This window comes from Neopsephotus bourkii, unplaced genomic scaffold, assembly GCF_033783945.1.
Source record: "Neopsephotus bourkii isolate Nb327-2 ecotype Australia unplaced genomic scaffold, CSIRO-AGI_Nbou_v1 NB_887, whole genome shotgun sequence".
Classification (NCBI taxonomy): Eukaryota; Metazoa; Chordata; class Aves; order Psittaciformes; family Psittacidae; genus Neopsephotus; species Neopsephotus bourkii.
The window spans coordinates 3,413,252-3,439,517 of record NW_026901381.1 but is presented as its reverse complement, the minus strand read 5'-3'; the positions used below and the strand labels follow the sequence as shown (position 1 = coordinate 3,439,517).

The 26,266-nt window shown below is 49.8% G+C and overlaps 1 protein-coding gene across 2 annotated transcripts in view; it reads left to right on the top strand.

Moving 5' to 3' along the window:
* Positions 1-26,266, top strand: part of CACNA2D2 (calcium voltage-gated channel auxiliary subunit alpha2delta 2) — a 201,859-nt gene that overhangs the window by 65,935 nt on the left and 109,658 nt on the right. For both annotated transcript variants that reach the window (XM_061357268.1, XM_061357269.1), the window contains exon 3: positions 15,569-15,685. In XM_061357268.1, the coding sequence (XP_061213252.1) occupies positions 15,569-15,685 (117 nt within the window). The remainder of the gene's footprint in view (positions 1-15,568; positions 15,686-26,266) is intronic.

Below are 26,266 nucleotides of genomic sequence, written 5' to 3'. Positions count from 1 at the left end.
CGTAGCCTTCATGGCAAGAGAAGTTTCACCCTCCTGTGCTGAAGTTGGGCCAGCTGTATGGATTTGGGAAGGTGGGTGAATCACAGGCTGGGTCACTCGGGACCTTGTCCACATGGCTTTTGAATATCTCCAAGGAGGGAGACCCCACAACCTCTCTGGGCAACCTGTATGTGTGTGTGGGGGGGAATAGAATCAAGTGTTTCCTTATGGTTTCATGGACCTGCTTGTGTTCCAGTGTGTGTCCATTGCCTCTTGCCCTGTCACGGGGCATCCCTGAGAAGAGCCTGGCTCTGACTTCTTTATACTCCCTTCAGGTATTTACAGACACTGATAAGATACCCCCAAGCCTTCTCTTCTCCAGGCTGAGCAGCCCCAGCTCTCTCAGCCTTTCCTTGTATGTGAGATGCTCCAGACCCTTATTCATCTTAGTGTCCCTTTTCTGAACTCTCTCCAGTAGTTCCATCTTACCCTTGTACTGGAGATCCCAGAACAGGACCCAGTGCTCCAGGAGTGGCCTCATCAGTGCTGAGTGGAGGAAAAGCATCACCTACCTTAATCTGCTGGCTGTTGCTAAAGCAGACCTGGATAACATTGGCTTTCTTTGCTGCCCCATGAGCAACTCATCCACCAAGGCCTCCAGGGCCTTTTCTGCAAGGGGAATAGGGGATGAGTATCTGACAGCCCATGTTTAAGGGCTGGATTAAGCGCACTGATACCTCTCCCTGCTCAGTGTGCCTGTTCGTGTGGCAGACTGATGGGCTTCAGCTCCTACAAAGCACAGGCTCTTGGTCTCCTGCCTGGAGCTCCTCTGGTTTCCCCAAGGAGCATTGGTGCAAGGAAGGCTGTGCATGTGGGGGAGAACTCCTGCAGTTCAGCTGGTACAGGGGAAGCATCCCTAAAGCTGGCCCCTGTGCTGGCCTCTAGGAACTGTTGTTTGTGAGGAGACCGAAACACCCAAATATTTCCAGTGCTCTTTGCAGGATGTGCAGATGTCTGGGGTCAGTGGTGACAAATTATGTCAGTTCCTCCCCCTTCCCTCTATCCTTTCTCATTTCCATTATCTGCCTGTTGTAGAGGCTGTAATTTATTGCATTTTGCAACCTTGTAATTTATGGCTTTTTTATAATTCTTTGTGAGCTTTCAGAAGTAACAGCTCCATGTACCCCAGTGCGCTTCATTGTCACACTTGAGGCTCTCCCACCTCCCCCTGCACTTCCACTCTTTTCTTGTAACTTGCCTGTTTACTTGCTAAATTATTATTGTGCACTCAATAAAAATTGCATTTAAAAAGTGATAACTGAAATGACATTTAACATGGAAAGCACTTAAGCATAATTACACTATATGCATTACATCATTTTGTGACAGTTAAGAAAAACTCTGTATCTGAGCAGGGGTTTTGTGCTGTTGGGGGCTGCAGAGAGGGAGTACCGGCATCTCATCACTCCTAGAAACATAGCTTTGATTTTTGCCCTGGGGTTCTTCTGTCTCCTCTTTCCCCTTTGCTGGTACCCCAGGTCTCCTCTATCTGGTGCAGGGTGAAGCAGTCTGCTGGCTGTAGCTGAGGGCTGAAGAGTTGATGTCCTTGCTCTCTACTGTCCAATGATTCCTACAGAAACGGGGGAAGTGTGCCAACCCCTCGTGACCCCGTGGCTCACATCCTCACTGATAGGACTCCTTGGTTATTAGATTACCTGCAAATCACAGCTCCTTGGCCATCTGCTATGTGAAACTCCTCAGCTCAACCCCAGCATCTGTCCGGCCTGGCTGTGCAGCCTGAATTCCTGAGCAGATCAGCCCAGCTTCCCAGGCCATGGTTTCTTCTGTCGTGCCTTGTCCTGTGCTTTTCCTACCTACAGGCTGCTGAGCTTCTGCATGTAAAATGCTTCAGGGCTGATTCTCCTTCCTTGCCCTTCTTCCCTTCTCCTGAGGGTGAGGTGGGCCTGGTCACACAGTCATTATCAGCTGTGAAACAGCAGCTCTGTAAATCAGGTCCCTGTCTTATGTGGGGAACTGCAGCTGGAGATGCAGATTGGAGGTCCTGCATAACCAGGACAGTCTCGCCATGAGGAACTGGGGGTTCTTCCTCCGGGAGCCCTGAGCTGCTTGGAGAAGGGGTGGACCTCATTCTGCAACATGAGCAACGTGAAGAGACAAGAAGGACTTTGAGGAGCAGGGCACAGGAAGACCTGAAAAAGTGTTGGAATCCTAGTATTTGAGAACAGGCGATAGGAGCCACAGCACTTGACATTTCCAGGCTGAACGTGAGGGATTTTTGGAGCAAGGCAAGACAGAGAGCACATGTTTTCGGCAGTGTTCTTTAGGAAGCAATGTCTGTGGCAGGTTTGGATGCTGGTCCATGAATTGGAAGGATTGTGGGCTTGTAGGGAAGTGAGAGGGGTAGGACAAAATGGAAGCATGCCTTTGAAAAAGGAGGGGAGGGAAAAAGCAGCAGTGAGAGCATTAGTGTCCATAAGCAAACTTCCCCAGTGTGTCTAGAAAGAGCATGTTGCTTTTCTGCGGTGGTGGTGTGACTTGCCCTTCAAGTTAATAAACTGTTAATCACTTTATGGGTCATTTCACTCCAGATGTTCACTGAAGCATCCTGAGCTTGAGATAAAGGAGGTTTGTGAACTCAGGCATTTTTTCCCCCTTTTCTTCAAATGCACATGTAACTAGAAACCACGCAGAGGCTGTAATAACTAATATAGCTGGGAAAGGCATCTCCTGGAGAGATTATTCTATGCTTTTTCAAGGAGGAAAAGGCATTGCTGGCTGCTTGTGTCTTTTTTTTTTTTTTTGGTTATGATTTCTCTGAGTTGAGCATTAAAAAGAAGGGAAAAAAGAATCTATCGATAAAACCCTCATCCGCTTGACAATCGGTCTCATCTGGGAGCTACTTGGTGTTATCTTGCCTTAATTCATTAGGAAGCATAAAAAAGACATAAAAAATGGACATCTCTATTGAGAGCACTTAATTCTTTGCAACAAGAGTCAATTATGTTCTATTGAGCAAACCCCACGCAAAACCACTTACTTGTGAGATTCCTCAGGCTGATGGAGGGCCCCCAAAAATAAGGCAGAAGGAGGACAGAATCCTGCACTAGGGGAGATGAGAAATACCCGTTTCACTATGGATTTGCCTGTTGCCTGAGGTAGGAGACTGGGATTCAGGGGCTGGTGACACAGAGGTCTGTGATCTGCAGCAAGTGGCTGGGAGCATGCTTTAGGTCTACCCAATGGTTTTATGGGCAAGAGCTGCTCCTGCCAATTCCCTTTACACTGATTTCACAACAGCTCTCAGTTTTTAAGGCAGTGGGGCTGAATGCTCCTCCAGTGCATTGTGAGGGATGCTCCTATGTGGTGCACACTCTGCTCACAGAGAGGTTTGTTGGTTTGGTTTTGGTATGGGGTTGTATTGGGACCCTTTGAGGTGACAAAGGTAACGGCTTCATGGACAAGGGATAATGGCTTCATGCTGAAAGTGGAGTAGACTTAGGTTAAATATAAGGCAGAAGCTCTTCCCTGTGAGGGTGCTGAGGCGCTGGCACAGGGTGCCCAGAGGAGCTGTGGCTGCCCCATCCCTGGCAGTGCTCAAGGCCAGGCTGGACACAGGGGCTTGGAGCAAGCTGCTCCAGTGGAAGGTGTCCCTGCCCATGGCAGGGGGTTGGAACTGGTTGAGCTTTAAGGTCTCTTCCAACCCAAACCATTCAATGATTCTATGAGTGCACGTTCACTGACTGTGCATGGGCTCAGGATGAGCCCATCACCACAAATTCTGGGTGCCTAGCTCAGATGCAGAGCTGTGCATGAGTTTGGTGCTCGGAACTACTCTCCGTGTGTATAAGGCCAATTAGTTCAGTCTATGGGATAATGTGAATTATATATTCACATTTAGTTCAGTCTATGGGATAATTTGAATATATATATAAGTAAATCTCATTTCAGCAGGCATTAATTCCAGCAGCCCTGTTGCCTGTGCTGTTCAGGAGATTGGGTGCAGGCTCCTGCTGGCTGTGTAAGCTGTGGCGCATGGGTGCTGGAAATGCAGCATCAGTCACTCAGGACAGAGGGTCTTTCTGATGACAACAGTAGTTTTGATGAGCTGGATGAGAGGCTTATAAATGGTAGGAAAGGGAACAGCACTAAAAGGGAAGCAATTGTGGCATGTTTCCTGATACAGTTTCTATGCCTAAAATTGATGCTTTAGGGTGTACATTGATCATCCAGACACACAGAGATATATGTGGTCCATATAATCAGCTAAGTTTTTTTTAAGACACAAAACCAAGTCAGCACTATCCTTTATGAACATAATTACAAGCCCACTTCTCTGTTATGTGGTCAGCTAAACTCCACTGCAGAATAGCCTTCAGGGTCAGCCAGCCTGGAGCACAGTGGGAGCCTTGGGGTGAGCAGGGTGCTGCTGCCATGCTGCAAGCGTGAGCCAGCATCCACTGGGATGGGAGAACAAGCTGCAGAATGAACCCTGGCATTTGGAACATGAGGCAGAACCTACAGCCCTGGGAAGTGGTTGTTTTCCTTTTTAGAGCTCGCTCCCTTGTTTTAGGAGGAACATGATACGGTGGCATTAAAAAGCACCTGCTGCATCACCATCAGATGTCTCACCATTTGAGTTTAAATGTCTCCTCTGAAAGAATTCCCAACCAGGTTTCCTTTAAAGCAGTTGAAGCTGTTTGGGTTTCGGCTTTTGCTGCTGCTGTTTAGAGTAATGCTGCTTAACATTCTGGGCAAAGGAGCAGAGAGTGGAGGAGGGAAATGCGTATGATTTGTAAATGCCACTTTGCTCTTCTGGCACTGGCCCTCCAGGGAGAGGATTTCTTTCTTCTTGTTCTTGTTTCCCCCCCCTCTCTCCCACTGCCTTGGAGTAAAGCTGATGGTTGAGCATATATTTTGCCTTAAGCATATGTGTAACTTCTCGCTGTGTCACCTGTGTAACAGTGGGTGAACCCGTATGGATGTGAAGGTACCTGCGTGCACGCAGAGCACAGATGTGTTGCTTTGAGTGTATATGAACCCATGGCTGGCACGTGTGAGCCTTCACCAAAGGAGGAGGCTTGTGGCAGGCTTGTCCATACTACAAATTTCCCATTCCCTTGATGATAAGCTACAAGCAAATGGGGCTGAAATCAGAAGTTGGCAACATGCTGTCAGGAGGGATTAATTTCTGTCCCTGATTAACTTTATGCTGGAACAGCAGGAGATTAATACTTCACCATACATGATGCTTAATGCAGCCTTTTCTTACACCAAGTAGATCTGAATCCATCCCTGGTCCTGCTCTCCCCTTGTTATGTTATCTCATATGCAAGGCAGGACCATTACTGTGGATGCATAACGACAGGCCACATATGTGTTTCCTAATGCTGATGGAATGTGCTGAACAAGATGTGCTTTGGGGTCTGGCTTGAGCCGTGCAAGAGTTTTGTTTCTGCTTGTAGTAGCTTTAACGCACCGGTGGGTCCCTGGGGGCTCCTGGTGGAATATTGATGCTGCGTTCCTGTGCTCCCTTTCCCTAAGGCTTCCACAACACTCTGTGCAAATTAGGGATAGATTCTTTCACAGTGGGAGGTCAGTGGGGCCACACAGAGAGGAGATGAAGGCAGGTCAGCACTGAGTGTGCCCTGAGGTGCAGGGGAGACCTGGGGACCGAGTTCTCCCCTGTCTGTAGGACAGCCCCTCTGCGATCCTGGCACATACACAGAGTTCATTGGCCATTGCGAGTGATAACAGGACTGCAGAACATCCTGCTGTCTCCTCTTTGGCCATATGGAGAGCAGAAAGTCATAACCCATATGTACAGGCTTTGCAGAAGCTGATATGTCTGGCTCCATCTGGGAAATAAACAGCTTGCCCTTCGTTCCTGTCCCAAACCTCTAACGCATCTCCTAGTGAGTTACATTAGTTGTGTGGATCAGCTGTATCTAGCAAAGCAGGTTTTTCTATGCCTTGGTCCCTCTCTGGTGGTGAGGACCACCATTCCAAGCACTGAAGCTGATTTGTGGCTGATGCCAGGGAGAGGGCAGGAGAGCCTGTGAGCCATAGCTGCACCACTTGGGGCTGGTGGAGGAGAATATACCATCACTAAACCCTAAAAGTGCTGATGAAGCAGGTAGTGGCTGGTCTGGGGGGGAGGGAAGGCAGCAGATGGTGCAGCAGAGAGCAGATTTTCCTGCAGCCCAGTGAATTATGGAAGCCTCATGGGGTCAGTGAAGGGTGGATCCATGGGGCATTTACCTGCTGTTCCCCACTGAGGATGAGCCCGTGTCTGCTCCTTGCCCCAGTGACAGCAGATAGCACTGTGCCTTGCTCATCTGTCACAGCCACAGCTAAACAAGCAGCTGATTGAGAAGGTGGCTGGTGCAGGGGGGATTTGCTGCTCTGCTAAGAGGTCCCCACTGTATTTTCTCTCTTATTTGAAGGGCTCCTCAGCAGGCTGGCAGGGCTGGATGTGGCATTTGCTGCGAGCTAGCAAATCCTGTGCAGAAATAGCCTGGAATGGGGAGCTGCAGCAGCAGCCTGGGTTTAGCAGCCACGTCTCACTGACGACTGCGGCTTTTCGTTGGCATAATCGCATGTTTTGGGGGTTGTGAAGGTGAGGAAGGTGTAGGAACAGGGAAGGACTGGACAGCACAGATGGATGCCGTTGAAGCCCCACTGCTGCAGTTTTGCCATTGCACATCACTGCTGATCTTTGCCTCCTGCTCTGGTGTTCCATGGCAGGCTGCAGCCACTCGCTGCCCCGCTCTTGTCAGCAATCAAATCAGGAGCGGGGATCTCGGAAATCCTCAATCTGTGCTTGCAGTTCCTGTCTGAGCACTCTTGTGCTGTCTCTGCCCTGCTATTGGAAAACGTGTGCCCTGTTATGCTCAGGACTCCATGTTTGCTCTGTTTTCTCCCTCCACCTCACTCCTGATCTATATTTTTGTCTCCCCCAAAGTTTTGGGTTTGGGCATCTGATCAGAAGTGCCCAACTTTGAGCCTGGGTATTGTGGAGACTGGTTTGAATGGCACCCTAATGAAGGCTCTACCAACAGCGTTTGTAATGGTCACCTTAATTGTAGTTTGAACTCAGGAACTGCGTTAACTTGTGCGGAAAGAACAACTGAATCTGAGTTTTTCAGTCTACAAGAGTGGAAACTAAAGTAGGACAAATCTTCAGATATAGAACGGGGCACAGCAGCACGAGGCAGAAGTGCCTGTTCTGCATCAATTCTGGGGCTTTCCAACAAGAGCAAATTGCAGCAAGGGATTTTCAGTTTAGGCATCATAAAAAGCTTTCAGATAGGGTTGTGAAGTACTGGAGCATTTTGTCTCCTGAAGGAATCTCCATCACTGGGTGTCTTTTATAAGCAGGTCAGAGCAACATGTTAGGAATAACTGTCACAGTTATGGTAGAAATGACACATCCATGATACTGCATTCCATCTTGAAGGCTGAGGTTGCCTTCAAGAGACATCCCATGGGTTCTTTCTGGGTCCCTATCAGTCCTGCTCCTGTGCCCCTCCAAAGCTGTGCTGAAAACAAGCTTGGGCTGGGTTTCCAGCTGGAGTCTGTGCTGCTGCTCAAGTCTTGCTGGTGGGACTTAGTTGAAAACCTCAGCTGATGGGACTTCACAGGGGGTCACCTCTCCATTAAAATCTCCAGGTATGTGGCATATTTCTCTTAAAGATTCAGTTTCTGGACTACACTGGCTTAGGGAGCACCACCAGGAGAAAGGGAAATGCATGGAAGAAAGCTGTCTGCAGATCTATTCCCCCTATTCTCTGGTCAAAAGGCAAACTTTTGTGAGCCTGTGCCACAACAGAGGGAACAGGAAGCCAACAGGCTGGCTAGGAAAACACTGCAGAGCAGCGGTGTGGGCTCTGCAGCACCAGTGAGAGCAGGGCTCTTGAACAGTACAGGTTGGGTGGATCCTGCAAGAGCCGGAGGGATGCGTTGGACAAGTGGGTCTCTTCCAGCCTTGCTTCCAGCAGGTCTGTATGCTTACAGAAAGGCTTCCAGTGCTCAGGATTAGGGATAAAAGCTTATAAACACGAGTGTCTGAAGAGAAGAGAAAGCCCCCAGACTCACATGAGAAGGTAAATGGAGATAATTGCCAAGTTGCTATTTCTAAAAGTTCAATTTCTTTAAAATAGATCATTACTCGGCAGAAAACTGTAGGGGTAACTGTTGACAGTGCTGACTTATGCTGGCCTAGATTTCAATTGCTCTAGCTCTAATAAGAGATTTCATTTAATTCCATGTCAGTGGAGCTAGCCCAAATTTCCATCACTGCAGCTGAGAGCTGAATTTGGCCAGTAGCAGCCATCAATAAGAATAAAAGGCAGTGCAAGGTAATTGTTACTCTTGTCCTTGTGTAGTTAGAAGGAAAGCCTGCAAAGTGTGTCTGCGAGCTTCAGTGTTCGAGGCTGCACAGTGCAAGCCTTTTTCCACAGCCCTTCCTACAAGAAGAAGCAGCTTTTCTGGCACAGAAGATAAAGCTGTTCTGGGAAAGAGGCATGGTTATTTATGTATAGTCAAACCTCTGAGGGTCCGGGAGTCTTGCATGGCTCAGTGCAGAGGGAGCAAGGGAGCTGTGTGTGTGCTCGGGATGTGCTTGCAGGGAATGGGGAGCAGCCTTTGCCTGGCTGCAGCCTCCCTCCCCTAGCACTGTCACCAAAGAGGCTGGGTGAAATGCTTTCCATCTTCTCTCATAGCGGTGCTGGTTCCTTCCTCATCCTCCCTCCTTGCTGCTGGGGAAATTGAGCCCAGTGAGATCCCATTTTGGGTCTGTATTAGCTCTTGTACTTCCATTGTCCAAAACATTTAGCCTTGGAGAGAAGCAGCACAAGAAAAGAAAACAGAGGTTTAGTCTGTCCAGCAACTGCAGGGAAGGCAGAGCTGCAGCCACAGAGTCCAAGGCTGATCTGAGAAGCAGAGAAGTTTCTTGCTTTCTCTTTCCCTAACCATTTTCATCATCTTCTCTCATTCATCTAGTTCGTGTGCGCTCTGAAGCCATCAGTCAAAGCACAAACCCCCCCTGGGCTCCCTTCCCCATTCCCCCTCCCTCTCCTTTGAGCCCTTCATCGTCCTCTTTCTTCTTCCCGAGCCCTGCATTGTCCTGGTGGCTCCAGCACAGTGCTTCAGCAGAGCGTGTCCCCGGCTGCCCAAGAGAGCACTTGAGCCTCTCTCGGTTAAACTGGTGATCCATTCCAAAATTGATTTTCATCCTTGCTTATAGGTGAACCAGTGGGAAATTGAGTTCCGTTGACCCAATATACATCAAGCATGTATTTCTGGGAGAGCCTCATGCGGAAGGGTTTGCACTGCTGTGTCAATGCAGCTGTTGATCTGACCTGTCCTTTGCTTCAGTACAACATAATTTAATTCTCTTAGTGACACTGGGGTAAGCCCAGTGTGATCCAGTGTGTGGAGGCACTGTTCTGGTAGTATAAAGCTGAACCATGGAATAGCACATCTTTATCTGTGACAGCATCCCCCCATGGGTGCACCTAGGGTGTTTAGGTGCAATTTTAATGATGCTGATCTGAAGTACAGCTGTTCTGCATGGTCGTGACTTAAACTGATTAAACTCTTCTGCATATATCCTCAAGGAAACAGTTCAGGTACCTTTTAAAACATACTGTTTCCCTGACAAAAGCTTTTACTATGTCCACGTAACCAGGACAGCAGCCAGAATCAAGGATCAGATTGGGGGGGGTTGGGGTTTTTTCTGCTTTAGTGTACAAGTGTGTATTTTTAGCGATCGTGTGATCTCTGAATGCACTTAGGTACCTGTCTGAGGTGCTGTAGCCTTCTCTCCCTCATACACACTAGTATAGCAGCCTGTGCTGGGCTTATGCCCTGACCTGGCAGTGAGTCCCACACCATCCAAGTGGCTGTGAGTGCGCAGAGTGCCTGGGCAGAGCTCCCATCCTGGTGGAGACCTCATGTTTTCCGTGATTTATTCTTACAGCACTTTATCTGAAGGAGAAGTCTGAACTGGGAGCTGGGTGGTACTGAATTACCCTGCAGAAGATTCACTCTCTGCAGGCAGCCAGGCAGCTCTGTGGCTCCGAGAGCTTCTTGTACAAGGGTTTGGGTTGCTGAAGACTAAAAGCAGCTTTCCAGGCCAGGAGAGGTTTTCCCTAATCCAGGCTAACTGTGCATAGCCCTTTATCCCTGTCTGGTTGCTAAATTATGCATAGCAGTCTCAGGTCTGCTTCAGAGCTGGCAGGCCTGAGGTCTCAGTGGTAGAGGCTCATGATCCTGGGTTGGGCGAGCAAAAGTCCTGATGCCACTGCCACAGAGGAGGGGAGATGTGGGTGCTGGTGCTGGACATGGAGCACTGGAGGGGCTTCACCTCTCCATCCCTGGTGGCGTGGGCTGCCTTCCTCTCATGTCCTCTGTGGTACTGCTGCCTTTCAGCAGGCTCTTTAGCAAAGGAAGGAGGCCTCAGTTCCATGGTTTGTTTGCTTCAATTATAGCTGTCCATCCCTGAGGAGCCGCTAAACTGCGCGTTTCACTGCCCTGCTGCTGCAGGAGAGCTGTGAAGAGCTGCTCGGAGGGTGCTTGCTTTTTATTAGGTAGGTGGGAGGAAGGAGCACAGCAGGGAGCTGGGGTTATGGATGTCAAGCTGTTGCCTCCTGCCCCACTCCAGCACGTCCGCAGGCAGCAGGAGCTCCTGCTCTCGCTGAGCACAAGGCAGAGGGGGTGGCAAGGGGCAGCCGCCTGCCCCCATGGCTGCTGAGGGGTCAGCATGGCCAATGCAGCCATGTCCTCAGGGCTGGTGGCATCCATCTGGGAGCTGGTGTGGGGTGGATTTACAAAGCACCTCTGCTCACCTGCGCCTGCTTCCATCTGCCTGCCCCCCTCCTGGCTCCTTGACAGGGAAAACCAGGACCTGGCACCTTCCTGGATGATGGCTGCTTCACCAGACCATCCCCGTGCCCTCTACCAGCCCCTGTCCCCCGCATCCCTGCAGTGCTGTGTGATCTGCTCTGCACACCGTGGTGCAGCAGCACAGGCTGGCCTGGCAGGCTGTCAGCGAGGCCGGAATGGCTCCTACCACTGCCTGCTTGATTATCCCTGACGCTGCGCCGAGGCTGACATCCTCCTAATGTGATACAGACACTACGATGATTACCATCATTGCAAGAACTATAAGCACCAGACGATGAAATTTAACAGCAGTAGGTGCAGCAGGGATGAGATGGGAATTGTGCTGTCTCTGCTCTCTGCCTGTGGCCCTGAGCAGTCTCCATCTTCCAGCAGGATCTCTGGGGTTTTACACTCCTTTTTCTCCCAGTTTCCCAGCCACAGTGCTCCTTGATCTGCCTGGACCATCTCACAGTGCTCTTGCTGGGCAGTTCTTCTCTAGGCTCCCTCTTTATCAGAGGGATCTGCTCTGTGTACCCAAGACATAAGTCTGCTCAAGGGTTCCCCCTGTTCCTGTTCAATGATACCCTGAGCCATGGGGAAGTGGCAGGACCTCACCATAGGCAGTATGTGACTTGAAACGGGCCAGATCTCTGCTTGTGTGGTAGAGACCAACAGCTCCTGAAGCCCCAGTGGTAGCACTGGATAAGTGTCTGAGCAAGCAGTGCCTCCAAGGGCAGGGATCCTACTGCAGCAGTTGTACTGACTAGTTCCCTTTGCAGAGATCATATCTGGGTCACTGTATGAAGCTGGTGAGCATGGGCCTGGCTGTGGGAGCTTGCAGTATCCCCCTCAACGGAGGCCTTCCCTGCCCCCATAATAATGTCAAGTGGGAAAACCCTTTTGTTTTTTAGTGCGTGGCCTTAGTAGGGCACAACCTGGCACAGCCCCATCTCCGGGGCATGGCTGTCGTGCCTGTAGAAGAGTGGTTGGTCTTTGGCCTCCCCGCTCTGGGTGCGATGCTCTGGGTGCAGGGAGGCAGTGCTCTGTTCTGCCTGGAGTACTCTGCTCTTTTGCAACCATGCCAGGCTTGCACTGTGCTTAAGGGCTGGTGTTTGGACTGCAGCTGTCCAAACCAGGTGTATTGGACTCATACAGCAGGGGAGAATAGTTCCTGGAAGGTGGCTGTTACCCAGACCAGGTGCCTTTGCAGCAGGAGATGGAGCTTTTCCCATCGGAGCTGCTGGGCTTGGCCACGGGCAAAACCCAGCTGGGGTTTGTGCTGTGGTAATGGCCTGTATCCTGCCCAGATGCCATGTGAGGGTTCAGCTTTATGGTGGTTGTTCTTGTTCTTCTGTTGTGGGGTGGGAGTCGTGCCATGGAGATGGTGCTGTGCAAGCACAGCAGAGTGCTGCCCCACAGATACCTTGATTTGTGGGGAAACACTGCTTCCTGGAGGAATGGATCTGTGGGGAGAGGGGAGCTGGTTTGGGTTGCATATGAACCTCACCATCCCAGCCCTCCCATCAGTGTCCTCCCTCTTGTCCTGAGCAAGGAGGCTGGAGCCTGATCCTGCTGCTGTGCAAGGCCTGCGGGACAGTGAGGCTGGGGCTGAGGAGACAACGTTCACTTTCTCGTGGTGCCCCAAGGCACACTTCCTAATGGTGCTCTGTAGGGAGCTCCCCCAGAGTTTGTTGTTTTCCTTCCTGTTTTATCATCAGGTAACTTGACCCATGGGAAGGTGCTGGGTCCCCTTGCAGCAGCTCATTGAGTAGTGATTCCTGCACCCTTTTCCTTCCTGGGCTGCCCAGTTTCATAGTGCTGGGTATGCCCATGGGGAACCAGGAAGGGGCAAATGCTTCCTCTGAACCCTGACAGCTCCCTGGATACATAGGCACGGGGAATTAATAGCAGAGATGAACATCATTTGTTGTGCATTAGGAGCAAGGCAAACAAGTGAATTTGGAGAATGGATGTTGGAGGCAGTATCAGATCTGCCTCCAGTTGTATGGTTGCTGTGAATGTGTACTGGCAATTGGCACTGTTACCAGCTCTGCTTTTCAGTAAGGCTACTCAGCTGATTTAGCTCATCTGCTCAGCTGTTTATAATTGCAGGATGCTTACAAGTGTTTGGAATTACATTTTCCATGGTGCAGGTTGTCTTGCGCTGTCTGTGCAGTAACTTCAAGTTTGCCAACCACATTGAGCAGGGCTGATGCAAGGGCCTTACTTCTTGTTTCAGCATGGATGGAGGACGGGAAGAGAAGATGGCTGTTCTCTTCTTCCAAGAAACAAGTGATGGGACAAAAGGGAATGGCTTCTTGCTGTGCCAGGGGTGTTTGCACCGGATATTAGGAGCAATTTCTTTACTGGAAGGGTGCTCAGGCAGGAACAGGCTGCCCAGGACAGGGCTGGAGTCACCATCCCTGGAAGTGTTCACAAACCATGTGGTCAAGGCTCTTAGTGACATGGTTTAGTGGTGGCCTTGGCAGTGCTAGGGTAAGGGCTGGACTGGATGAGCTTAAAGGGCTTTTCCAACCCTATTGATTCTGTGATTGCTTCACTCTCATGTTCCTGCATTGCCTCCCCTCACCTGCCTGCCAGTGTGGACTGTGAGGGGATGGGCTCTGTTTGCAAAGGGATTGCAGAGTAAAAACCCAGACTACCAAGAGCATGCAACTTGCACCCCCCTTCTCCCTGGGGTGCCACTGTAGCTGAATGTGAGAATTCCATGATTCCACATGGAATCAGAGCAGCGGTCTCTTGACTCCCAGGTCCCTGCTCTTACAAATTTCAAACCCAGGTCCCAGAGCACTGGATCACAGAGGAATCTCAATGAGAGAGGCTTCCTAACCTGGAGGGAACTAAGGGCCTTTGCCATCACTGAGGAACGTTTGGGATGTCTTTGGCCAGAAAATCCTCCCAATATGGGAAACGTCACCTTAGATAAGTAAACCCCAGCCAAATTCTGAGCAACCCAAACCAAAACGCTGCAGTGGAGAGTGCGAAGCTGTCTGCGTTGCCTGGAGCACTCCCATCCATTCCCCTGCCTGTCTGGTACGGTCTTGTGCACGTATGGTCACTGTTAATTCTTGTTGGATCCTTCTAATTAAGGCTGATGAACTGCTCAGCCAGGAAGACTGCAGAGCTCTGCAGCCGCAGAGAGGCTGGAGGAGCATCTCCTGGTTTCTTCCTCTTCCCTTGTGGACAAGGCACTGTTTGTACCCGTAACCAATAGGAACTAATTTTCTCTTTCATAATAGAAATACTAATGTCAGGACTCCCTCCTTACCCAAAGCTTTCTCCTTGAGATTGCTCCTCTTTGCTTCCCTAATTGCCGCTGCTCAGCTGGAGGTAGTGCACGTCTTCCAAACACATTATTCTGTTATGCTGTTACTTACCAAAGAGGAAAAAAAATAGAGTATGTTAGAATATTGCTTTGTGTGGAGCTTTCCTCGCCTTAACCCCTTCTGTGCCCATGTGGGGCGTTTTTCCCTAGCACAGGAAGTTTTGCTATTGGCAATATGTGCTTTTTGGTGTGATGGAGCTCTGATATGAAGAACACATAGAAATTGTTTCTCCTGGAGCCTTAGGATGCCTCTAAAACGTGTTCTCTTACTAAAGCATCCTTTCTGGAGTCGCTCCACTCACATAACGATGACCTGTAATAAGACAGGAGTTGCTGAATTGGCGTGAAGCATGGGTGGGTTGAGGACCCAAATGATTCGGGTGAAGCCCTTGGGCAAAGGTTGGCTGAAAACTTCTGAGCCTTTTGCATGGCACCCCACTGATGGAGGTGGTGGTCACCATGTGGCAGGCAGGGCAGGTCATCCCTTGGGGCTTTTGGGGGGCAAAAAAAACCCCAACAGTTGCCTGGAGTAGAGCTGGGATGGAATGATGATGTATGTGATAGGACAAGGGGTAACGGGTTAAAACTTAAACAGGGTAAGTTTAGATTGGATATAAGGAGGAAGTTCTTTACTGGGAGGGTGGTGAGGCACTGGAATGGGTTGCCCAGGGAGGCTGTGAATGCTCCATCCCTGGCAGTGTTCAAGGCCAGGCTGGACGGAACCTTGGGTGAGATGGTTTAGTGTGGGGTGTCCCCGCCCATGGCAGGGGGGTTGGAACTGGGTGATCTTCAGGTCCTTTCCAACCCTAACCATTCTATTCTATTCTATGTGGACACAGTGGTGTGCTCCACACCTGAGGATCCCTGCTGGCAGCACAGGGGGGCTGGGGGCAGGCAGGGAGCTGGGCTTGTGCTTGTGGGATTCAGCAAGCAGGGAGGGGATGAGCGAGCAGTTGGTGGGCTTCAACTGCCTTAGGGTGAGGGAGAGCAGAGGGGGAGCGTGGGGGCTCTGCCTGTGCTGCTGGTGTGGCTCAGCAGAGGCAGAGGGGTGCGCAGTGTGATGGGCAGCTCAGCTTTTGAGCGAGAGGGGGGATGCTTACAGCCTGCAAGTGTGAGGGAAAGCAGCTATAAACCAGTGGTGTGGGCAGCAGGTCAAATGCCTTTTTTTTGCCCTGGTTGCAAAGCCTTTCTTCCTTGCTCCACTCATTTCCAAAGCTTATATTGTTCCTTAATCCATGTTGCTAAAATTCTCTGTTAGAGGATAGGCTTTTCTGTGGGAACACTGCTGTACTTCTCTCTAATATTGACAGTCTTTCTTTCTCTTGTTTCCCTTCTTAGATCTACAATGAGAATAGAAACCTCTTTGAAATCAAGGAGAATGTGCCCAGGAAATTGGTGGAGAAGGTCGCAGGGGACATTGAGAGCCTCTTGGCCAAGAAAGTCCGTGCTTTAAAGGTAAGGTGATGGCCCTGGTGCCAGTCCTTAGACAGATATGATCAGTTTAAAGAAGAGGGTTGATGCTGTGTAGCATTATGATCTCAGCTTCAAAGTAATTGCAGTGGTTGTGTGGCCTTTACTGGGAACTGCATCCTGCAGTTACATATTCATATGGAATGTGTCTGGGGTGTGAGGTGAGAGCATATCACAGGAGGATCTACTACAGGAGTTGTCTTGCTCTTTATCTCCTCCCACCATCATGGGAGCACCTGAAGGTTCTGCAATAAGTGTACAAGTGACAGCAAAAGCCTGGCAGCAAGTTTGACCCGCTCATTTAACTGAGGGGTGGGGAATGGGAGCAGTGGCCCTGCAACAGCTCATGGGCTTGTTTCAGACAAGTGGGGGTTTTCCCATTGAGGGGAGGATGTGCTGCAGTGTTTGTGCCAGTGCCTGGTGCTTGAATCCTGTGACTCTGGGTGTGAGTTGCCCTTGTGGGTTCACACATTTCCAATCTACCATCCTGTTTTATAATGCTCCTTTTAAAATGAATTCATCTTATCTGTAGTGGAGCAAGGTGACAGCAGGCCTGTGCTCTGCTATGGCATTTTCTACTGATGGGGAAGAGACAAGTAATTGCCTTCCTGGAGAGACAGAGATATCCTCCCCACTGCAGAGGGGCTTCGTGCACAGGAGCTGTACTTGCTGTTGGGTTTGGGCAGGACTGGTTGATGTGTTGTTAAGGGCTCGGCTGATGCTGGACCTGACACAAAGGAGCGATTCTGGCAGTGCTGGTTAGATAATGAGCACTTGGGGAACAATGATCCATTGACCTGGCTTAGTCCTTTCAAGAGGACTCCCTCAGGGTGCAGTTTCTGGATGGAGCAGTTCCTTACATCCAGCTTGCACATAGATTCTTGCCATGCGGGATTGGTGGTACTGCCAACGAGATCTGGAAACGGGGAAGTTGATGGGGGAGGAGAAATTGGATCTTCTGAATTTCTTCCACATTGTGCTAAGCTCCTGGAAGCAGTGGGGCTCCCACAGCTTCTTCCACTCTCCAGCCTGTGTTTTCTTCTGCCTCAGCTCTCGCCTTAGTTGAATCATCCCTCCTGGAGTCATTTCCTCCCCTTCTCTCATGACTCACAACAGTGATGATGACTTCTTGAAATGTATTTTTCAGCATCTGAGTCAGGTGGAACTCCATGTATCAGCCAGGGCAGGTGAGGAGGGAGAAACGGAGCCTCTCCTTGATGTATGAATTGCCAGGTCACTCATGTGCTCACTCTATGGAGAAGAGGCATCCTTGCCTCCCTTGCTGCAGGAGAGAGAAGGGATGTTGCCTGTGCTTTGGGGCTTTGTAGGAAGGTGCCAGCCAGCCTTTGGGCACACGTGATGCATGCCTAGTTCAAGAGTGCCGTTCTGATTAGGTGGTGATTCAATCCAGTCATCAAAGAGCCTGTTTGTTTTGAAGTGAAAATATTAATATGTCTTTATTAAAGTTAAACTGTGTGCAGAGCATTCATTAATAATACACAGTATCTTGCCTTGTGTGTTGCATTTCTAAGAAGCAGAAATCAAGCACAAGAAACCAAACTCATCTGTCTGGCCCTGGCAGCCCTGGTGAAGCCTCATGGCACAGGTCTGGCACTAGCAGGACACTAATTTCCCATGTGCACTTCAGAGTGCTGGAGTCAGATCTGGGTATGTGTGAGTACAGAGAGAACAACTGCTTCCTAAAAGAAGTCATCTACAAGGGGCTGGTTATTTGGATGCTGTCCCTCCTTCTTTGTTCCAGACCATCATATCTGATGACAGTCCATCATGGGACAGAAAAACTAGGAAGATCTTTTGCAATCCGCACTGTTCCAGCTGGCACTAGAAAAGAGCATCTGCATTGGGTCCTAGGGGACTTGTGCCTCTGTCCCATCCAGGCCTCTGTTTGACAGGGATTTGCACTAACTGCCCTTTTCCCCAGCATCCTCCAGTGTCTTTTCTCTATGATGATTTCATTGCTTCCAGCCTGCCCCCACAGTCTCCTTTGGGCTCTGTAGTTCCAGCTGCTTTTTATTCCCAAGGTTTAGCAAAAGTACAGCTCATCTGAAGTGGAAGTAACAGATATTGCTGAGGTGGAGTAACTCCTCAAGGAGCTGACATAACTTTTACCCTGTGTATTGCATAGTGAAGAAGTTCCAGAGATCTTGCTACAGGTGAGGTGTAAGAAAACAGGACATACATTCCCAACCAGGTGCTTTAAGGGACTGCTCTTGTCCATGCTCTTGAGCTTGCCCTTGTTAGGGCTAAGAGACAGGCATCTTCCCTCATGTGTGAAAAGGAACAAGGTGGCAGGTTGCCACATCACAAATCCCCATTGTGTTTTCTGTGCTGGGAATCGCAGCTGGCTGGCCTGTGGCTCAGCGCCACCTGAGACTGGACCTCAACAGGTTTGTTGGCTACCAAACAGATTCTTTGCTACTTTTCTAACTTAAAGTTCTTGTTTCTTCTTCAATCCTTTAGTATGTTCAGACCCCTGCTTGCCTTTTTATGTGCCCAGAGGGACATGTGCAGGCTAAGGCTTCTTGGGTGAGCTTGTTTAGGAGACCAGATGTTGGAGTTCAATGCTGGTGGGGCACTGAATGAACCAAATCAAAGCCATCACCTGGGAGTGGGCGCAGGCAACTTCTGTCTTTGGATTCCCAAACCCAAGGGGCATTTTTCTCTCTTCCCTTTTCTTTCTGTGTAGCCTTTCTAGGATTCCCCAACTCACCTGCAGAGAGAGCCTCAGTGGCTGTTTGGTGGAGTTGGTGAAGATGAGCAGTAGAACGTTCTCCGTTGAGGGGAAAGGAAGTAGCAAAGGTAAAAAGCATTGGAAGGAGCCTCCCTTGCCATCAGATCCAGTTCCTTGCCTTCACTATCCACAAGGGAATCTCTTCTTCCTTTGCCTGTGCTGTTGCCATTCCCACCCTGTGCTCTGCAAGTAGACCAGGGTTGTTTCTTCATACCACACTGTGTCCCTGATTGCCCCAGCTCTGCTGCTTGCAGCCATCAAGGAGGTCTTGGCAGCCCAGCCCTGCTTCCTCACCTGTGCTGGCAATGCCAAACGCATGGATCAAAGCAAGGGAGTGGCAGAGGGGCTGCTGAGGTGATGAAAGACTTTGGGAATTGTGCCTCAGGGGTTGCTGTGCCACTTCTGCTGTGCAAGCTCAGCACCTCAGGAGAGTCTTCTGTGGCTGCAAAAGCACCTCTGCAGTGAAAAGGTGCTGGGAGCCCAGGTGGAGGTCACTGCTGGTGGTGCAGGATCAAGGAGGGTATTTCCCCCTCTCCTTCAGGCCTCAGGCACTCCAGACCTGATTCTTTTATAATAGCAGGGGAAGTGCGTGAGTGATGCTTCCGAGTCTGTCCTTGCCTGAAGCTTTGCAGGCAGGGGGGAAGGGAGTTGTGATTTGGTGGAAGAGGAGGCTGAGATATGGGAATTTTAGCTCCTAAGGTATGTTTTAGGCTTGTTTCTACTTTTTATGCGGTTCTTGCAAAGGCTGCTTTTGGATGCTGACTGCTCCGTCCTTCACATACTTAACCACAGACAATTTGCTTTGCCTTCTGAGAGCAGCACATCCCACAGTTCCTGAGTGGGTTATGCCCTGAGGTGAGCTGTTCATACACCGTGACCAGCTTAAAGACTGCTGTCTGTGCTGGTGGTCTTCCCCATCTCTAAGAAGAGGCCTCCTGATCCATAAAACATGCTATGAATGCCTGCAGGCTCTGGCATTGCCCCCGTGGGACACTGGTGACATGGCTGGGCAGGTACCGTTTCCAAAGAGCTGGTTTAGTTTTGCATATTGTACATCACAGCAAAATCTTTTGGGTTAAGGTGAAGTTTGGTGTGTTCCCAGTGAGGCTCAGCTGTGTGCAGTGCCATGTGTTGAGCAGGAGTGCAGCGAGAATTTATACTGTGTATTGTACATGTGTGTGTTTTACATAGGTGTATGTGTGGCAGGTTTGGTGCACCTCACATGACTCTGGTGATGAGAGAGCTAACAGCACTTACCAGTAGTTAAAGTTTGTGGGGTTTGTTTATTCTGCTGTTGTGGAATTTAACTGCATATTTTGGGTTCAAACTTAAACAGGGGCAGTTTAGATTGGATATAAGGAGGAAATTCTTTCCTGTTAGGGTGGTGAGGCACTGGAATGGGTTGCCCAGGGAGGTTGTGAATGCTCCATCCCCGGCAGTGTTCAAGGCCAGGTTGGACGAGGCCTTGGGTGAGATGGTTTAGAGCAAGGTGGCCCTGCCCATGGCAGGGGGGTTGGAACTGGATCATCTTAAGGCCCTTTCCAGCATTCTGTGGTTCTCTGATTTTTGTTGCTATGGGTTTGGCTCCAGTGTGGAATAAGCATTCGGCGGAAAGGAGGGCTTTGTTAGAAGGGTTCAAGGCTCCTGTTCCTTCAGCTAAGGTGTAGAAGCTCACAATGCAGTTCACTGAAGGCTTTCAGATTTTCCTGTAGGAAACCCTGCACTTGGCATTAGATGTCTTCTTTTGACAGAAAAACGAATTCAAAGGACAAGACTGGGTATTTTCTGTGTTTTGAAAGCATGCTGCAGGGATGACTCTCTGGGTTTCCTGTGCCTACAAAGCCTGAACATGGCTGTAGGCGTCTGGTATTCCCATCTTCCTTTACCTTGGATCCTAAGGGATGGTGGCTGGAAGAGCTGGGATTTAGTGCACAGCAAAGATGATTGATCTGGAAATAACTAAAGCTTGGGGTTTTATTCTCCCTTAACCAAACTTCTCAGTTTTGAATCTGATTTCTATCACCTGCCCTCATTTGGGGTTTTCCCACTTAACTGGCATTTTTTCCTTGCATGTTCCTTCTGATGTGCCAGTGCAGTCAGTACTTGGCTATGCTTCAGGATCCTCAGATGGAGGTGAGGTGGGAGTTTGGTGCATTACCACAAAGTACTTAGCAAGCCAGCTCCTTGGGGGTGAGAGCTGGTCAGCGGGGTAGGAGCTCAGGCCGGTTGTGCTTTTAGTCCCGGCTCAGTGCTCAGTGCATTACTGCTCAGCTGGGACAGGTTCCAAGCTCTATTTATGCCTGGCACAAGCATATATCATGAGTGCAGAGGAGATTTAACTGGACAGGTTTATCCCTTTAACAATTCTGATAGCCCTGAGATTTCCCTTGCAGGTATGTGGTGAACAGAGTGTTTATCGGCTCTTCTGCTCCCTGATAGGGACAATAAAAGGTTTCATTTGTCTAAAGAGCTGCAAAAACTGGCATGCAGCAAAGCATCTCTCAGCCCAGTTCAGAGCATCTCCCCACTGACCTCGGTCGTGGCATGGGCTGGTAGGGGATCAGCAGTGCAGGCACAGCAGCTTTGTCTTGTCTCCTTTGCTGGTCTTGGTGGCACGTGGTGGGCAGGGCAGGCAGTGAAGGGGGTCAGCATTCAGCAGGAGCTGGGCTCCAACTGGGTGTCTCCTCTGCTGCTGGCAGTTTAAGGTCCCGTTGCCACCTCGCTGCCCTGCCGAGCTACCTAAAACAAGTTCTGCCAGGCACTCACTGCCCAAGTCGTTGGTGTGTTTAACTAGGCGGACCCCAGGACAGGAGACAGAGCCCTTCCTGAGCTGCACTGCATGGGGGTTCAGGTTGGGTGGCACCATGCAGTGCTGCACACATGGCTCTGGTGTGACCTATGGCCCTGGATTTCAGCTGCTGGGGGATTTCTGGCCATGGCAGAAGACCAGAAGTGGTCGCTCCCTGGCCTGCTGGGTCCCAGCCCAGTGTCCAAGCTAAGGGGTATGGCACCCATCTCATCTGGACAGCAAAATGGGGGAGGAAAGAGGGAATAAATGTAGTTCAGGTGAGCTCAGATGCAGCCTGTGGTGGGATGGGGGGCTTCATTCCCCTGTGCATACCAGCCCTGTTCCAGCCACATGGCCATGAACAGGAGCAATTCCATTCCTGGAGGAAGGACCACAACCAACATTAGCCTTGTGCATGCTGAAGTACAAAACGTTTAAGGGTATGATCTCTGTGCTTAATTCACAGTGACAAATCCATCCCTCTTCCTGCTGCTTTGCAAATTGGTTGGTGCCTTTTGTTCTTAATTCTGTTTTTAATTTGCTCCTAATCAGGCCCTGGCTGCCTGTCCCTATGTATTCATGTATGTATGTATTTATTCAGTCATGTGTATGTGTCTTCTCCTGCCTTGCGACTTGTTCTTGTGCTGGACCTCCTCCATTAATCCAATTTGAATCCAATCTCCCAGGTCTGGGATTTTAATTCACAGATTGCAGAGGGGAAGCACACAATGGCCACACAGCAGGACAGGGGTTTATTGTCTAATCTAATCAGGGACAATCAGATGTTTGTAACAAGTCTATCAAAACTGTATTGGGCCAGTTTGCCAAGCGATGTAACCAGCTTTCTTAATAGCACTAACACGATTTAGGGCTTCCTGCACTTCCATGCAGATTATGTTGAAGGTTTCCCTTTCTTCTCCCATGAACGCTTGGCAGCAGCCCAGCCCAATGGGCTTTACAGCTCTGTAAGCTGCTTGGTGCACCCTGCAGCAGTGGAGGTTTGTGAGGACACCGGGGCTCCTGCTGCGTTGGGTGATCCCATCTGCGGGCACCTGTACAGGGTATGGGCTCAGTACCACAGATGCATCTGGAGTAACAGATGGGGGAGTGAAAAGCGATGCTGCTGACTTGATAAAGTATTCAGGTAGTCTCCATAGCCTTGCATGCAGACCATCAGCCATCAGGCACTGTGGGCTTGTGTGGCTGTTGATAAAGAGCAAGAAACCTGTGTCCTCTCTTGCCTTTGGCAGCTTGAGGCTGTTGGGTTTGGGTACTCGCTGTAAGGAGCCTGGACAGTTGCTGTTCAGGGTAGAGACCTCTCGGGGGGATTTTTGGGGTGCCCTCTCAAGGCCTGGAGCAAAAGAGGAGGCAAAACCAGTTCTGCAAATGAGCTGGTGTCTCTTAGTATAGGTCTCCAATTGGAGTTATCTTAGTTTTCCTGTGCAAATAAACAGGTTTGTGGTCTTCCCCCCCCTCCTGAGCACTGGGATGTCCCTGTGGTCCCAGGCAGCTAGCCGTTAGCCAGGAGGTGAGCTTACACAGCTTCTCACACTCTAGATCTGTAACACTCAACTCTGCACCTGATGCCTTTACCCAGGGATTCATTTTAGGCTCATGGATTCCTCCCTGCTCAGAGCATCTTGATTTTGGCAGGTACTATGTGTTGCACTCATCCCTGAGGCGGGCACGTCAAGGGGAGCTGCAGCACGCTGCCGGTGCCTGCCTTGCAGCCAGGGCTGAGGTTCATGGGCTCAGGTCACACAGCAGTGCTGGGAGCATTAGCTGGGCTTTTAGCCTCAGCAGAGCTTGCCCTGGCTCAGTGTGTGCTGCTGGGCTGCTTTGCACACACAGGAAGGAAGGCTATGAACCCCTTCTAATGGGAGCTAACCTTTCTTTGAGGGTTTAATCACTGTGCACGCCTTGTCTTGTGCACTCTGCACCCTGCAGTGGGAGCAACTCGGAGACCTCTGATACCAAGTGAAGGGAAGGATGAAATACTCCTTAAAGGGTGTCTTACTTCCCTTCCTAAAACCGCGTTGTGTGTTTGACAGCAGTGTGCATGTTGTTTTCCAGTTTTTCCTGGTTTCTTCAGCACAGGAAGAACACTCGTAGAGGTAACTAAGGCCATTAGTGTTGGCAAGGGCTTTGCAGCAGTTGTAGTTCTTAGCTGTCGCAAAGCTCAGATATGTCAGCTTGATCCTTACCCTCTCAAGCTCCTGAAGCATGGCAGGGCTGCCTTATTCTGTGCACTAAGGGGATGCACTTGGGGATGGCTGAAAGGGTAAAAGAAGATGGGTAAGACTAACTCATCTCTATAGATATAAGAATGGTTAGTGATGCAGTAGAGGAGAGGGTCTCTGAGGGAATTTGTGCTAGGGAAGACAATTGCCATTTAATTCTTTACAAAACAACCTTTAAACATGGTTGGGAAGATGTGTTTGCAACGATAGCGATGGAAAACAAACCATGTCCCTGAAAAAAAAGATGATTTATTTGAATTTCCTTGGTTAATTTTGGCATGAGAAAATGCATTTCCGTGGCAGTGTGGAGGCTGGAGTTGTTTCTGCGCCCTGTCCTGTGGCTTTGTAATCTGTGCCTGGTGGGAGAGGATCTTTATTCCCCCAGGATTGCCCTGGTTTTGCAGGGAGTGTGTACCTCTATGCTTAGAAATCTGCTCTTAGTCCTTGAGAGCTCAGCCCCTGCCCTCCACGTTGCTGTACATCCTCGGTGGGCTCTCTGAAGCCCAAAATCTTGAGCAGGAAAGGCTCCCACCAATTTATTCTCTTATTTCGTGTTCTTTCCCTCTGACTGTTGGAAATGCATCATCAGGGATGGAAGGCTCTTGAATAGGAATAATGGACCTCGCCTGAAAAACTGAATCATTCTGAATTCAATTCAGGTAGATTGAGGATTATGGTTTTTTAAGGGTTTCATCCCCTCGTTGAACTAAAAATCAATTACTTGCATAGCTCTGTTTACAGACAAGTAGTGAAGTTAAAGACTCTAATGATTGAGGGGGTGGAGGTTTGGTCCTGGAGGTTAATGGACTCGCATGAAGCTTTTTGTCTCAAAAGCTCTCCTCAAATCCCGCTGCCTTTTCCTAAAGCAAATGGGTTTGGCAAGTCTCGTTTCAGCTTGGGCACAGTTTCTCTTAGGTCTCTGCATGAGTGTCCCGTGACTTGATGGCAGGGGTGGCTGCAGGTGAAGAGCAGGAGGCGGTCATGACGATGGTGTGTGTAGTAAGTAAGCATTTTGGTTGACTCTGGGCAAGTGCTGCAGTGCTGTTACACCAGAGCTGGCTCCTGAGCGTGCTCCCTCTCTTGTAGTGTGCTGTCCAGTGGGGACTGTGCTTCCTGCTCCCCATAGCTTTGCTTTTCAACCCCTGAGGCTTTAATGGGGTGAGCCTGAAAGCCATCAGCATCCAGCCCTACGCCATAGCAAGGAGCTATTATATATTCCCAGAGCAGCTGATGTCCATTAAACGTTTGAGTGACACTACAACAATGTGTAAAATATCTGTGATAAGGATCTGGCAAATCTTAATTTAAAAAAAGACAAGAATGTAAATTGCACATACAAATGTGATAAGGAGCCAGAGATAACATTAAAGAGATTGTATCAATTTAATGCAAGTTTAGTGCCAAAGCCTGTGATCTCCTCTTTGAAGAGGACTTGTTGGGGGCCTGTGGTATTCCAGTGGATGCTCGAATCATGCCGGTCCTCTGGACCAGCCGTCCCTGCAGCCACTGTGCTGCATGGAAGCTGTCTGCTTGCTGGGGATTAATGAAAACCATTCCTGCCTCTACAATACAAATAATGTTCCTTGGAAGAAATAAAGTGCCCTTCTTTCTGCCTGCTGGCCCTGGGGTCGCTCAAAATGCAATTAAAAAGCAGCTTAATACAGCTTTGTGATGAAAAATCTGTCAGCGTACATAGGCACAATCTGAAGCGAAAGCAAGATGGAAGGGATGTGAGCAGGAATGTTTAACCGTGTGCCTGCCTGCCTGCCCCATGGTGCTTGCAGAGCTGGGGCTGGAACTGGGATGTGTGGGGCTGGAACTGGGTTAGCTGGGGGAGCTGGCAGCCGGAGCTGCCCCCAGCTAAGCATTATAAAGGGAATTCAGGTTAAATGGTGGGGGCTTCCTGCAGACATGGAAGTAAAGCTGGTAATTCCTTAGCAGAATTCCTTATAGAGCTGGGAGTGAACAACTCTTTAGGAGTGGGATGGTCACAGCGGGCTCCTGTGAACAGCAGCAGGGCTGCCTGTCTGCTGCCCATCACCCGCCTTTGGTGCTGCAAAACGAGCCATCATCTTCGGCTGCCCTGTGTTTGCTGCTTGTGTGCATCACTTGGAAGAGGTGCGAGCTGGAATCTCACCTCGGCTGTACACAAAGAGCTGCTGTTAGCAGCAACTTCCCAGGAGCTGTGGTGGGAGCAGTGTTTCATGTTGCACGCCGGTAGATGGCACAGCTTTTATATCTGCTAATTATATAGGGAGGAAACACGGGTCTGTGCCGTTCCTATTGCTGATCTTAGCCATGCCTCGCTCTCCTCGCACGAATGAAGGTGTCCCTGAGGGGGTGCCTGTAGCTGAGGAAGTTGGATACGATTACAGGAGATGTTGAGCTCTGTGGCACTGGGCAGCAGTGGGAAACCCTGGTGGGGACAAGGAGGGGAGCGGCTGTGCTCTTGGATGGGCATGGGAGCAGATAAAAAGGTGGTGATAGCTTGGCTTCCCAAGCACATTCCAGCATGGGATGAATTCCCTTTAGGATAAATCTATTTGACTGCTCCAGCTGTATGCATGGGGAAACTGAGGCTTGAAGAACTCATACGTTGTCTTTCATACACCCGGGAACAAGAGCTGTGCTTCCTAATTAAGTTCTGGGACTTTTAGCTCCAAGGTGTCCTTCATGCATGGCTGCTACAATAACATCTCCCTGGAGCTCAAAGCTCCTTCTCTCTGCTCTGCTTCGGTTTGGCACTATTGTTCTCTAGCTAGTTCAGCCTTTGAATGTGAATGTTT